This window comes from Sarcophilus harrisii, chromosome 2 (genome assembly GCF_902635505.1).
Source record: "Sarcophilus harrisii chromosome 2, mSarHar1.11, whole genome shotgun sequence".
In the NCBI taxonomy this organism is placed as follows: Eukaryota; Metazoa; Chordata; class Mammalia; order Dasyuromorphia; family Dasyuridae; genus Sarcophilus; species Sarcophilus harrisii.
In genome coordinates this window covers 598,401,493-598,414,659 of record NC_045427.1, presented here as the reverse complement: position 1 = coordinate 598,414,659, position 13,167 = coordinate 598,401,493, and the positions used below count along the sequence as shown (strand labels likewise).

The 13,167-nt window shown below is 39.1% G+C and overlaps 1 protein-coding gene across 7 annotated transcripts in view; it reads left to right on the top strand.

Moving 5' to 3' along the window:
- The first annotated feature begins 210 nt into the window (after window positions 1-210).
- Window positions 211-13,167, top strand: part of CELF6 (CUGBP Elav-like family member 6) — a 106,808-nt gene continuing 93,851 nt past the window's right edge. For 3 of the 7 annotated variants that reach the window (XM_031956351.1, XM_031956352.1, XM_031956349.1), the window contains exon 1: window positions 212-683. In XM_031956351.1, the coding sequence (XP_031812211.1) occupies window positions 389-683 (295 nt within the window). In that variant the 5' untranslated portion in view covers window positions 212-388. Of the gene's footprint in view, window positions 684-13,167 lie in introns of all 7 variants that reach the window. The other 4 variants (XM_031956353.1, XM_031956356.1, XM_031956354.1 and 1 more) reach the window with 2 other exon arrangements.

Genomic DNA, 13,167 nt, shown 5'->3' with positions numbered 1-13,167 from the left:
CTTCTGATTGGACGGCGCTCCCTCATTATGCTAATCGCTTGCGTAGGGTCCGGGGCCAGCAGGTTGACGTCATCAGGCACTGTGGCAGCGGCAGCTGCTGAGGGAGGGGGGTGGGGGGAGGAGGGAGGAGGGAGGAGGCGGGGAGGACTAAGAGCGAGCGAGCGAGAAGAGGGAGGAGAGGGGGGCTCGGAGAGAGCTCGGGAAGGGAGCTGGGGGAGAGGAGGAAAGGAGACAGAGAGAGAGAAAGCGAACACAGCGGGACCCGCCCCCCTTTTCCTCTGGCCCCCCCGCCCCCCGCAGCGAGGGCAGCAGGACCCGGTGGGCGGGCGTGTGGCCCCCGGGCAGCTGGGGGGGTGGGGGGCGGGGTCGGGGAGGGGGGAGGGGGGACATGGCCGCGGTGCCCAACGGAGTATCGGCGCCGCCAGCCGGCCCCGGCCCCGGCTTCAGCACCACGGACAGCGGCGGCGGCGGCGGCGGCGGGGGCTCGGGCAGGATGACCGGGCTCAGCCCTGGGCACGGCCCCGGCCCCGTGATCCCCATGAAGGACCACGACGCCATCAAGCTGTTTGTGGGGCAGATTCCCCGGAACCTGGACGAGAAGGATCTCAAGCCCCTGTTTGAGGAGTTCGGCAAAATCTACGAGCTGACGGTGCTGAAGGACAGGTTCACGGGTGTGCACAAAGGTGGGCTGCCGAAAGGGACCCCCACTCATTCTGGAGCCCCTCGCATCAGCCTATCCCAACTCCAGATCCCTCGCTACCCCGCCTACCCTCCGCTCCAGATGCCGGACATCCACCCCCCAAACCCCTCAACTTCCCACTCCGGTCCTCGAGTCACACCCGCTCCAGAACCTGTCCCCCACACGCCGGACACCCCTACACGTGATCCCGCTGCCCCATTCCCCTGTCCCTTCAGGCCCTGGAGCCCTCGAGGCTCTCCCAATCTTGCCTGCACCCTCCACTTTGGAGTCCAAAAGCCCACAGAAGCTCTGCTGATACCCTTTTACTGGGTTCCCTAAATCCAGAAGCCCGTACTCAACCCCACTTTCCCCATTCTATGCCCCTCTGGATCTCGCTCGTCTCCAACCCCAGCCTTTTCCCATCTCAGCTCCTAATATCCTCTGCATCTCCATTACTTAGTATCGTAGCCCTTCCTTCTGAACCCCCCAAACCCTGTTTTGATATCCAAGTACAAACCATTCCCCTAGTATCTTTGAACTTCAATTTGAGACAGTTTCTTTCGTTCTCAGACCCCAACTCCAATTCCTTCAATCCAGGCCCTAAACTTCCCTTTCAAACAAAATATGATGATGACAACTTCCAAAACCCAAGGCTCCCACTTTGAGATTTATGGGGCCTAACCTAACCCTTTGCTTCCCAGCGCCCAGTTTTTTTTACTCTAAGTTCCAATCCCCTTTTAGGACCCATACATACTCCTTTGCCCTTTGCCCAATATCCTCAGACTCCAGTTTGGAACACTAATCTGCCACTCCACGCCTTACTGCTTTCTTATTCCCAACTCTATCAACTGCCCCCAGCTTCCCTTAAGCCTACTTCACTCCCTCATATTTCCTTTTATCTTCTCACCCAGTCCTCCCTTCTCTATTCCCCTTGTGCTTTTTTCCCTGCACCCCCTTGCTCCTCCCTCTGCACCTTCTAAATCCTCTTTATCTCTCCCAGATTCTCCCTCTCCCCTCCCCCACTTCCTTCAGAAACTCATCCTGAGGCTGGATTTGGGGCCGGGAAAAGTGGAAGGAGTTAGCCTGAGTGGTTTTGATTGAGAAAGGGGGTGAGTTTATAAGAGGAATCGGATCGCCTGTGTCTTCAGACACCTGCCCAAATGCCTGTCACCCCTCATGCCATTTCCTCCCCCACCCCCCAGCTCCTTCCCTGACCCATCACCAGACTCCTGGGAACTCAGCTGGAATGGGCTGGAGAGGGGGCTGGGGCTGTCTTGCTGGCCACACCCCTTCATCTGGGTGGGGTATGTGGGAGGGAGGGAGGTGGCTTGTTTACATCCAGGGGGAAAGTCTGCCCAGGGAAGTGAGAGGAAACAAGTACGAGAAGCCAGCGCAGCACTGGAACAGAAGAGTGAGGGGCCAGAACCTGGGAGGCATGTTGTTGCATCTGCAGCCTTTGAGTTCTGTCGTTACTGTGGGAGGGAACCCATAACGCTTCTTAATCATTTTCTTCAGACAACATGTTAAAGGGGTAATGTTTTATGAGTTATTTTCCTCTGAAAAGCCCAAGAGAAAAGAGGCCCAAGGTGATAGTTGAGCCAAGAGCAAAGGAATCTTTGATTGATATAGAAGTCATATGTCAGAGCCCCCTACTCTACGCCCTCCCCTTGCTGCATTTAGACATCTTCTCTTTGGGAGGAGAGCTTCCCTTAGTGGGAAGACTCCTGAAAAGTAGCAGTGATTTCAGGAAAGGGGCATCTCTCTCTCACTTTCCTTTTCTCCCAAGGAAGCAACTTCCTTTCCCTTTCTGGGCTGCCCTAGGTTCCAAAGAAAAAATAATAATACTGTGCAATAGGACAAGCCCCTCCTCATCCAAGCCAAATTCCTTCTAAAAGCCACCATATAGCTATATGACCCTCTGCCTATCTTCCTGTCCATCCATCCCTTCTTTCTTCTCTCCCACTCTCCTTCCTTCCCTCCATTCATCCATACTTATCAGTTTTCATTTATCAATCCATTTAATTCTTTTTGCCAATCCATTCCTATTTCCCTCTATCCATCTATTTCTCCATCTAAGTCTCTTCCATTTGGCTATCTTTCTATCCATTTTTCAATATGTCCAATTATCTTTCTATCTAGCAGTACTTCCAGCTTGTGTTTCTGGCTGACTCACTATATATCTATCTATTGGTCTGCTTCCTTAACTGACTGTCTGGCTATCTGTCTTATGAATCCACCTGTCTATCTCTGTCTCCGTCTCACACACACACACAGCCTTCTTTTCCAAAAGGGAACTTAATGTCTGAAACTCCTGATGAAACTTAAATTCAAGAGCTTGCTTCAATCAAAATATGCTTTCAACCATCCATAGGAAAGACCCTTTGCTTTTAAAATGTTGAAGGGGCCACTGAACCTTTTTCTGATATCTGAGATCATGATCATGGAGGCAGCTAATACACATTTGATTAGGACTAGGGATTCAAATAGTATCGGACCTAAAGTTCATTGGTCAAACTGATTGATGCCAGGGGAGCTTTGTCTGGGAAGATCTTGCCTGAGAGACTCATTCATTCTTGAAATCCTCATCTTTCAAGAACCAAAATCCTTATTAATTTTCACTTAGCTCCTGAAGTAAAATGGTTATATAAGGAAGGCATCATGGTATAGCAAAAGAAAATAAGCCTAGGAGTGAGGATATTTGGACTCTGGCATTGGTTTGACCACTTCTTAGCCATATCATTTTGAGTGTGTAACTTCTCTCTGAGTCTCAAATTTTCTCACCTATAAAATGGAAATCATAATCTATTGCCTATCTTTCTCAGGAAAACTAAACTCATTAAAGGTGAATTGGGCTTTTACTCATTTTTCATATTTGATATGAAAAGCATTTTGAAGACTGGCAAAAGACTATGTGAATGTCAGTTATTACTCTTATTAAGAGCTGTGTAGTCTCAGGCACATCTTTTTTTTTTTTTTTTCTGGACCTCATTTTCTTCATCTGGAAACTGAAAGTTTTCAACTAGATGACTTCTAAGGCTCCCAAAGTTTTAAGATTCTTTTAATTAACAATTCACTCACTCAACAAACAATACCTACTTCCAGTAAATATCTTTATTTCCAATAAAGAACTTAGCCAAATACCAACAAAAACACAAAATTTAAATAAGGTCTCTGCCCTCATAAAGTTTATAGTTCTTTAACACACATGATTATACAGTAAAATATTATGTAACTAGTGCATTAGAGAGATGTAGTGAAAAGCCAAACAGTGAAAGTCATTCCTAATACAGAGGGATCACAGCAATCTTCATGGAGGAGGCAGTTTCGAATTAGATCTTAAAATATGGGTAAGAACCATTAGGAGAAGACGGGGAAAAAAGCATATTTCATTCACTTGAAACATGAATAAAACTTGGTGGGCTTGAAAGCATACAGTACGTTCAGTAGCCAGAAAGGGGTACAATTTGTCTAGAGCACTAAATTGATGTAGGGAAGTAATTTAATAATGAAATGACTAGAAAGATAAGGTGATGCTGACTCTGACAGATTTTGAATGTCAGGCAGATTATGAACTTTACCCAAAAAGCAATGAGGAGCCACTGAAAATTTTGAACAGAAAACAACACGATCAAATAGATTTATCATTTAGAAATATAATTCTGGCAGCTATATGAAGGATAGATTGTGTAGCAGAGGGAAGAAGACATGTGAGAAATCTATTGTTAACAGGTTTGCATGAATGGTAAAAAGGGCCTCTTCTACATAATGACAGTAGGAGGAAGAAGAAAGGATGAATATTTCAAGAGTAGAATTGACAGACTTTGGTAACTGAATAGATATGAGATATGAGACAATGGAAGAATTGAAAACCAAATGCTTTGAGCTTAGGAAATGGGGTAAATGACACAGGCAGAAATTTTTAAAACCAGAAGGAAAAATCAGATTTTAGGGGGGAAAACATAAAGTTATAGACATTTTGAATTAGAGGTGCTGGTGAAACATCTGTGTAGAAATGCCTACTAAGATCTGGGGTTCAGAACTAGAATTTCCAATATCAAAGTCCTTTGTACAGGAAGAGAGAAGGCCATGGGTAGACCCTTGGAGAATGAGCACATCAAGGGATCCCTGTGCCATTACACTCTGTCTTAAAGAGAAGAAGTAATATTTTGATCTGAAATGGTAAATTGTATTTCTGAAAATCAGAACAAACAATATCATTTGATATTATTCAATCTGCAAGATTCAATTTGAGAGTTTCCATTTTCTTCCCCATGATTGAAAAAAGTCAGACATACTAATGATTTTCCCCTCAATCCTTGGCTGAATGAAATAAATAAGCACTACTATGTCCAAAGATTGTTAAACAAACATCAAGTTAGATTGTTGCTGATGGTTCATATATATTTGACTTGTTTATTAGTTCTGCTCAGAACTGCCCTTATCTCTCACCTCCCACCACTGAGTTCATTCTGTTTGAAGTTGACCTGATTGCACTTATTTAGAGTCATTAATACTTAATCATCCAGCAGTTTTAATTGTGCCAATATTAAAAATGCATTCATGTCAATTTCATTCATTAAATATTTAGCTTTTCCTAAAAGGAAGTTGTTTGCTGTTGTTAATATCACTTTAAAAGGGTCAACATGTGACTCCATAGATCATGGAAAAAGGAAAATGGAGACCCCACACTTCAAGTGTCAAGGATGACAGGATCAGGCTATTTTTGGGACATCATTGAGAAAATGATGTGACTAAGTTGAACCTGGGAAGAAAAAGAACCTTCGAGGTAACTTCCTAATTCATTTTCTAAATATTGAGTTCCCTAGCTTGAGTGGCCATTCTTTAGGATAAAATGTAGGGAAGCAGATCCAAGAAAGCCAGACCTCACCTGAGAATGCCTGATTGCTATCCTTCCATCTGCCTTTCCCAGAACCTGCCACAGGATATCCAGCAGATCTCCAATCCCAACCTAGACTCCATTTTTCATTGTCAGAAAGATTCTGTCCTATCATGGAAGTAGAAAAAATGCAGTGAGAGGAGGAAAACTTAACCTTATCACCTCTAGCTGCTGCAACTTGATTCCAGAATGAAAATTCTGACATTTAGTCTCTGGAACAGATCTGGTTAACAGAGCAGAGATAGTGAAGAAAGTGAAGGAAAACATCTAAAACCAGAACAAAGAGAGGTAGATGTGAATGGAGAGCAAGGAGGGAGAATATCAGCACCTGCTCTTTTCACTTCAATGTGAACAAAACAGAAAGGGAAATGATGGAAATTCTCTAATATCTGTAAACACACAACATCAAAGATGAACACTACACATACTCACATATGATGCTTATCACAGTGTCTGGCATATAGTAGACACTTACTAAATGCTTGTTGACTGAGAGATATATATGAAATCACAGACACACAAATATCTTCATATGCATTCATATAGAGTACAATTGTGCATACACAGCTGAAGAAATATACAATTGAACTTTCTCTTACACATTTTCAAATATGGGAAAGTTTGTGGTGGTGGTGGGGGTGATAAATAAGCATTTATATAATGTCTGCTATCCACCAAGCCCTATGCTGAGCACTTTTTACAAATATTAAGACTCCAAGCCCAACCTTTTAACCACTGTCCCATCTAGCTACCCTTAACCTAAAATGGTTTCATAATAAACCTAATTTTTCTTATCTAAAAAAAAATGGTTTCATAATTCCTAGTCTTAAAATATTAAAGCTATAAAAGGTACTTTAAAGATCGTCTAATTTAGCCCTCTCATGAGTTAAGGAAACTGAAGTCCAGACTTTGGAAGAGACTAGAGAACCTGTAAATGATAGAGAGGTTTTCTTTGACAAAGAAGTTAATAGCAAGATCCAAGAAATGTTGACAATTCATTCATCTTTTATTCTATAATCCTATGATCTCTTCTCCCTGGTCCAAGTGGACCTCTTTCCATTTATCTGACAAAGTCACTTATAGACAAAAATGTAAGCACACTCACATTATCATGAGTAGTTACATACATGTATATCCATCACACACACTCTACAGAAATTAAGAAAGGAAGTGAAATATCCTCAGGAGAAGAATAAAAAAATAGACCTAATCATCCATTCCTTGAGAATGGCAGATTCTCTCCCCCTACTTCAGTACTCATTCACTCCATTATTTATTTTTTGCTGAGGCAATTGGGGTTAAGTGACTTGCCTAGGGTTACACAGTTAGAAGTATTAAGTGTCTGGGGTCAGATTTGAACTCACATCCTCCTGACTTCAGGAGTAGTACTCTATTCACTATGCTACCTAGTTACCTCACTCTATTCTTTATAGTTTCCTCACTATTCTAAAACTGCTTTCCTTAAGTGTACTACTATACTTTATCACTAAATCAAGTGGATTTTTTTGTCCTCATTTTCCTTCCCTTCTCTGAAATATATGGCATTGTAATCTACCCCCTTCTTTTTGACACTTCTCCTCTCTCTGATTTTTGAATACTAAATTATAATGGTTCTCGTTCTACTTCTCTGATTACTTCCTCACTTTCTTTTTGATGGTTCCATATCCTTTTTTCATCCCTTAAGTATGGTATTCTCCAAGGTTCTTTCCAGGAACTTTCTTTTCTCTTTATATTTTGACCATTGCTGATCTACTTCTCTCCCAGGCCTTTGATTATCATCTCTATGCTCTTGACATTTAAATCTGTAACTCCAACCCCACCCTCTCAGAGCTCTGACCCTGAATTGAAGCCTACTTATAAAGGTATGGTATGTGAAAGTAATGGAATGTTATCATTCTATAAAGAAATAATGAACAGGATTATTTTAGAAAGGCTTGGAAAGATTTACATGAACTGATGCTGAATGAAACAAGCAGAACTAGGGAAACATTATAACACAACAAAAGCAAAATTGTGAGATCAACTATGATAGATTTGGCTTTTCTCAGCAATTCAGTGATCCAAAGCAATCCCAATAAACTTTGGTTGGAAAAATGCCATCTACATCCACAGAAAGAACTATCAAAGCATACTATTTTCACTTTTTTCCCCTGGTTTTTCTAGTTTTTCCTTTTTGCTCCAATTTTTCTCTCCCAACATGATTCATATAGAAATATGTAAAAATGAATGTATGTGTAACTTTTAAAAAAAAGAAAAGCACCCTCCCCCCCAAAAAAAAGCCTATTCATTGGACATCTCTACTTGGATGTCCCACTGATATCTCAAACTCAACACGTCTAAACTAAATTCATCATTCCCATTTTTAAAAATTGCCCTCCCCCATCTTCTCTATTTGTGTTGGTGGTGATACCATTTTCCTTAATCTCTCAAGCTTCAAAGTTATAACCTTAGATTTTTCTTTGATCCTTCAAAGAATCACATAATTTGAGTTGAGAGGAATGTCAGTATCGATCCAATTCGACCTATACACAAAAGGAATCTTCACTATGGAATATATAACAAGTACGTATGCTCTTTTAAAAAAAAAAAAAAAAAAAAGAGTTAAAGTCCCAAGTAACTTGCTTGACCCAAACTAGCAGTTGAGATGATGACTCATCCAGCCTTTAGATTTTCTGCATTTGGAAATTAATTTGGTGGGACAAATGCTGTCTTGCATTCAAGCCCCCCTTCCTTGGGGCGTGAGGAGACTCTCTCTTCAAATGTTGATGGGAGGAGGGAATGACTGTAACTTTTGCTCTTGCTATGTTCATATTTGCAAGTAAATATTCCTTTACAAAAAAAAAAAAAAACTTATTTTTTTCAATTATATGTAAAAGCTATTTTAAAATTCATTTTTTAAAATGTTGAGTTCCAAATTCTCTCCCTCCCTCCCTATTGAGAAGACAAGAAATTTGACATAGGTTATATGTTATATAAGTTATAATAAAATATATTTTCATATTAGTCATGTTATAAAAGAAAACAGATTTTAAAAAGAAAGGATTTTTTAAAAATATGCTTCATATATTGAATTACTTGCCATCCAGGGGAAAGGATGGGGGGAAGGTGGGGAAAATTGGAACACAAAGTTTTGCAAGAATCAGTGATGAAAAATTATCCATGCATATGTTTTGGAAATAAAAAGCTTTAATAAAAAAATGTTTCAATCTGCATTCATATTTCATCAGTTCTTTCTCTGGAGATGAATAACATTTTTCATTATCAGTTCTTCAGAATTGTCTTGGATTATTGTATTGCAGAGAATATCTAAATCATTTAAAATCAATCATCATACAATATTGCTGTTACTCTGTACACTGTTCTCCTGGTTCTGCTGCTTCACTTTGCATCAATTTATCTAAGCCCTTCAAGTTTTTCTAAGAGCTCATAATTTCTTATTTACAATTGTATTTTATTGTAATCACATAATCACAATTTATTCAGCCATTCCTGGTTTGATTAGCATCCCTTCAGTTTCTAATTCGTTGCCACCATGAAAAAAGTTGCTATAAATACTTTTGCACACATAAAATCATTTCCCTTTAAAAAAAAAAAAATCTCTTTAGGATATAGACCTACGAGTGGTTTTGCTGGCTCAGGGATATGCCTGGTTTTATAGCCCTTTGGGCATAGTTCCAAATTGCTCTCCAGAATGGTTGGATCAATTCACAACTCCATTAACAATGTTTTAGTGTCCTAATTTTCCCACATCACCTCCAACATTTATCATTTTTCTTTTCTGCCATATTAGCCCATTTGATAGGTATAATGTGGTACTTCCGAGTTGTTTTAATTTATATTTCTCTAATCAATAATAATTTAGAACATTTTTTCATATGTTTATAATAGCTTTAATTTCTTAATATGAAAACTTTTGACCATCTATCAGTTTGGGAATGATTTGTATTCTTATAACATTGACTCCATTTCTATATATTTGAGAGTCAAGAACTTTATCAGAGAAATTTGCTGTAAATTTTTTCATAATTATGATTATTGTATATTTCTCTTCAACCTATTTCCCCTCATTTATCCTTCTCTCTCTCCTTTTATCCTACCCTTCCTCAGAAGTGTTTTGCTTCTGATCACTTTTCTCCCAATCTATCCTCTCTTCTATTAGCTCTGCTCTCCTTCTATGCCTTTCCTCTTCTATTTCCATATAGGGTAAGATAGATTTTTATTCCCAATTGAGTATGTATATTATTTCCTCTTTGAGAGTAAGAATCAAGCCTTGTCTGCCACAACCCTTCTTTTTTCACTTTACTATGAAAGCTATTTCATGCTTTTTTATGAGACAATTTACCCTATTTTACCTCTTCCTTTCCTCTTATTTCATTGCATCCCTCTTTCTCACCCCTTAATTTTGTTTTTTGTAGATATCATTCCATCATAGCCAACTCATACCTCTGTCCTCTGTCTATGTATATTCCTTCTAATTGCTCCAATAATGAGAAAGTTCTTAGGAGTTATGGGTATCATCTTCCCATATAAGAATGCAAACACTTTGACCTTATCGAATTTCTTATAATTTCTCTTTCCTCTTTACTTTTATATGCTTCTCTTGTTTTGTATTTGAAAGTCATATTTTCTATTCAGCTCTGGTCTTTCCTTAGAAATGCTTGAATGTTTTCTATTTCATTAAATATCTGTTTTTCTCCTGGATAAAATTTTGCTGGGTAGGTGACTCTTGGTTGTAATCCTAGCTCCTTTGTCCTCTGGAATAGCTTATACCAAGTACTCCAATCCTTTAATGGAGAAGCTGGTAAATCTTGCGTGGTCCTGACTGTAGCTTCACAATATATGAATTGTTTCTTTCTGATTGCTTAAAATATTTTTTGACCTGAAAGTTATGGAATTGGGTTAAAATATTTCTGAGACATTTCATTTGAAGTCTTCTTTCAAATGATTGGTGGATTCTTTTAATTTCCATTTTATCTTCTGGTTCTAGGATATCAGGGAGGTTTTCACGATTATTTCTTTTTTTATAGCTTTTTATTTACAAGATATATTCATGGGTAATTTTTCAGCATTTGCTGAATCAGGATTTGCAAATCCTTTTGTTCCAACTTTTTCCCTCCTTCCCCCGACCCCTTCCCCCAGATGGCAGGTTGACCAATACATGTTAAATATGTTAAAGTATAAGTTAAATACAATATATGTATACATGTCCAAACAGTTATTTTGCTGTATAAAAAGAGTTGGACTTTGAAATAGGGTACAATTAGCCTGTGAAGGAAATAAAAAATGCAGGCAGATAAAAATAGAGGGATTGGGAATTCTATGTAGTGGTTCATAGTCATTTCCCAGAGTTCTGTCCCTGGGTGTAGCTGGTTCAGTTCATTACTGCTCTATTGGAACTGATTTGGTTCATCTCATTGTTGAAGAGGGCCACGTCCATCAGAATTGATCATCATATAGTATTGTTGTTGAAGTATATAATGATCTCTTGGCCCTGCTCGCTTCACTCATCATCAGTTCATGTAAGTCTCTCCAGTTCTTTCTGAAATCATCCTGCTGGTCATTTCTTACAGAACATTAATATTCCATAATAATCATATACCACAATTTATTCAGCCATTCTCCAATTGATGGGTATCCACTCAGTTTCCAGTTCATGATTATTTCTTAAAATGTGATGTCTAGGATCTTTTAAAAATCATGGTTTTCAAATAGTTCAGTTATTCTTATTTTCCCCTGAGGCAATTGAGGTTAAGTGACTTGCCCCGGGTCTCACAGCTAGGAAGTTGTTAAGTATTGGAGACTAGATTTGAACTCAGGTCCTCCTGACTTCAGGGTTGGTGCTCTATCCACTGAGCCACCTAGCTGCCCCAATTCTGTAATTCTTAAATGATTTCTCCTTGATCTATTTTCCAGGTCAATTGTTTTTTCTATTTTTTCATTCTTTCAATTTTGTTTCATTGTTTCTTAGTGTCCCATGGAAACATTACCTTCCACTTGCCCAATTCTAATTTTTAAGAAATTATTTTCTTCACTTAGCTTTTGTATTTTCTTTTCCATTTGGCCAATTCTATTTTTTAAGGACTTGTCTTAATCAGTGAATTTTTGTTTCTCTTTTACTTTTCGGCTTTTTCTGTTTTCAGTATTTTATGTATCTGCTTTACTAAATCATTGGCTCTTTTTTATGATTTTCTTACATTACTCTCACTTATTTTCGCAATTTTTCCTCTACCTCCCTGATTTTTAAAAAAGCTTTCTGGCTCTTCTAGGAATTTGGGGGAGAGGGGTCTGAGACCAATTCACATTTTTCTTTGAGGCTTTGGGTATTTCTGCTTTGAGTTTGTTGTCTTATTCTGAATTTATATTTTGATCTTCCATGTAACTTTCTATTATCTAGCCATTTATTTTTGTAGTTTTCTCATTTCCCCAGGCCATTGATTTTACTTTATGTTAAATTTGGACTCTGCTCCTGAGGTGGAGGGGATGTCAGGTTTTTCATGCTGCTGTTTTCAGTGTTAGCTCAGGAGCATCTATTAATTTTCAGTTCTTCTAAGGTTGTTTGCTTTAAGAAAAAGCGTGGTCCTACACACCTGTCAGATTGGCTAAGATGACAGGAAAAAATAATGATGATTGTTGGAGGGGATGCGGGAAAACTGGGACATTGATGCATTGTTGGTGGAGCTGTGAACGAATCCAACCATTTTGGAGAGTAGTCTGGAACTATGCTCAAAAAGTTATCAAACTGTGCATACCCTTTGATCCAGCAGTGTTACTGCTGGGATTATATCCCAAAGAGATTATAAAGAAGGGAAAGGGACCTGTATGTGCACGAATGTTTGTGGCAGCCCTTTTTGTAGTGGCTAAAAACTGGAAACTGAAGGGATGTCCATCAGTTGGAGAATGGTTGAATAAATTGTGGTATATGAAAATTATGGAATATTACTGTTCTGTAAGAAATGACCAACAGGATAATTTCAGAAAGGCCTGGAGAGACTTACACGAACTGATGCTGAGTGAAATGAGCAGGACCAGGAGATCATTATATACTTCAACAACAATACTATATGATGACCAGTTCTGATGGACCAGGCCATCCTCAGCAACGAGATCAACCAAATCATTTCTAATGGAGCAGTAATGAACTGAACTAGCTATGCCCAGAAAAAGAACTCTGGGAGATGACTAAAAACCATTACATTGAATTCCCAATCCCTATATTTATGCACACCTGCATTTTTGATTTCCTTCACAAGCTAATTGTACAATATTTCAGAGTCTGTTTCTTTTTGTACAGCAAAATAACGTTTTGGTCATGTATATTTTTTGTGTATCTAATTTATATTTTAATATATTTAACATCTACTGGTCATCCTGCCATCTAGGGGAGGGGGGGGGGGGGTAAGAGGTGAAAAATTGGAACAAGAGGTTTGGCAATTGTTAATGCTGTAAAGTTACCCATGTATATATCCTGTAAATAAAAGGCTATTAAATAAAAAAAAAAAATACATAGCTCTCAAACTAAAAAAAAGAAAAGAAAAAAAGAAAAAGCGTGGTCACTGCTTTCCTGGATTGTACTCTGGCCTGTAAATGACTA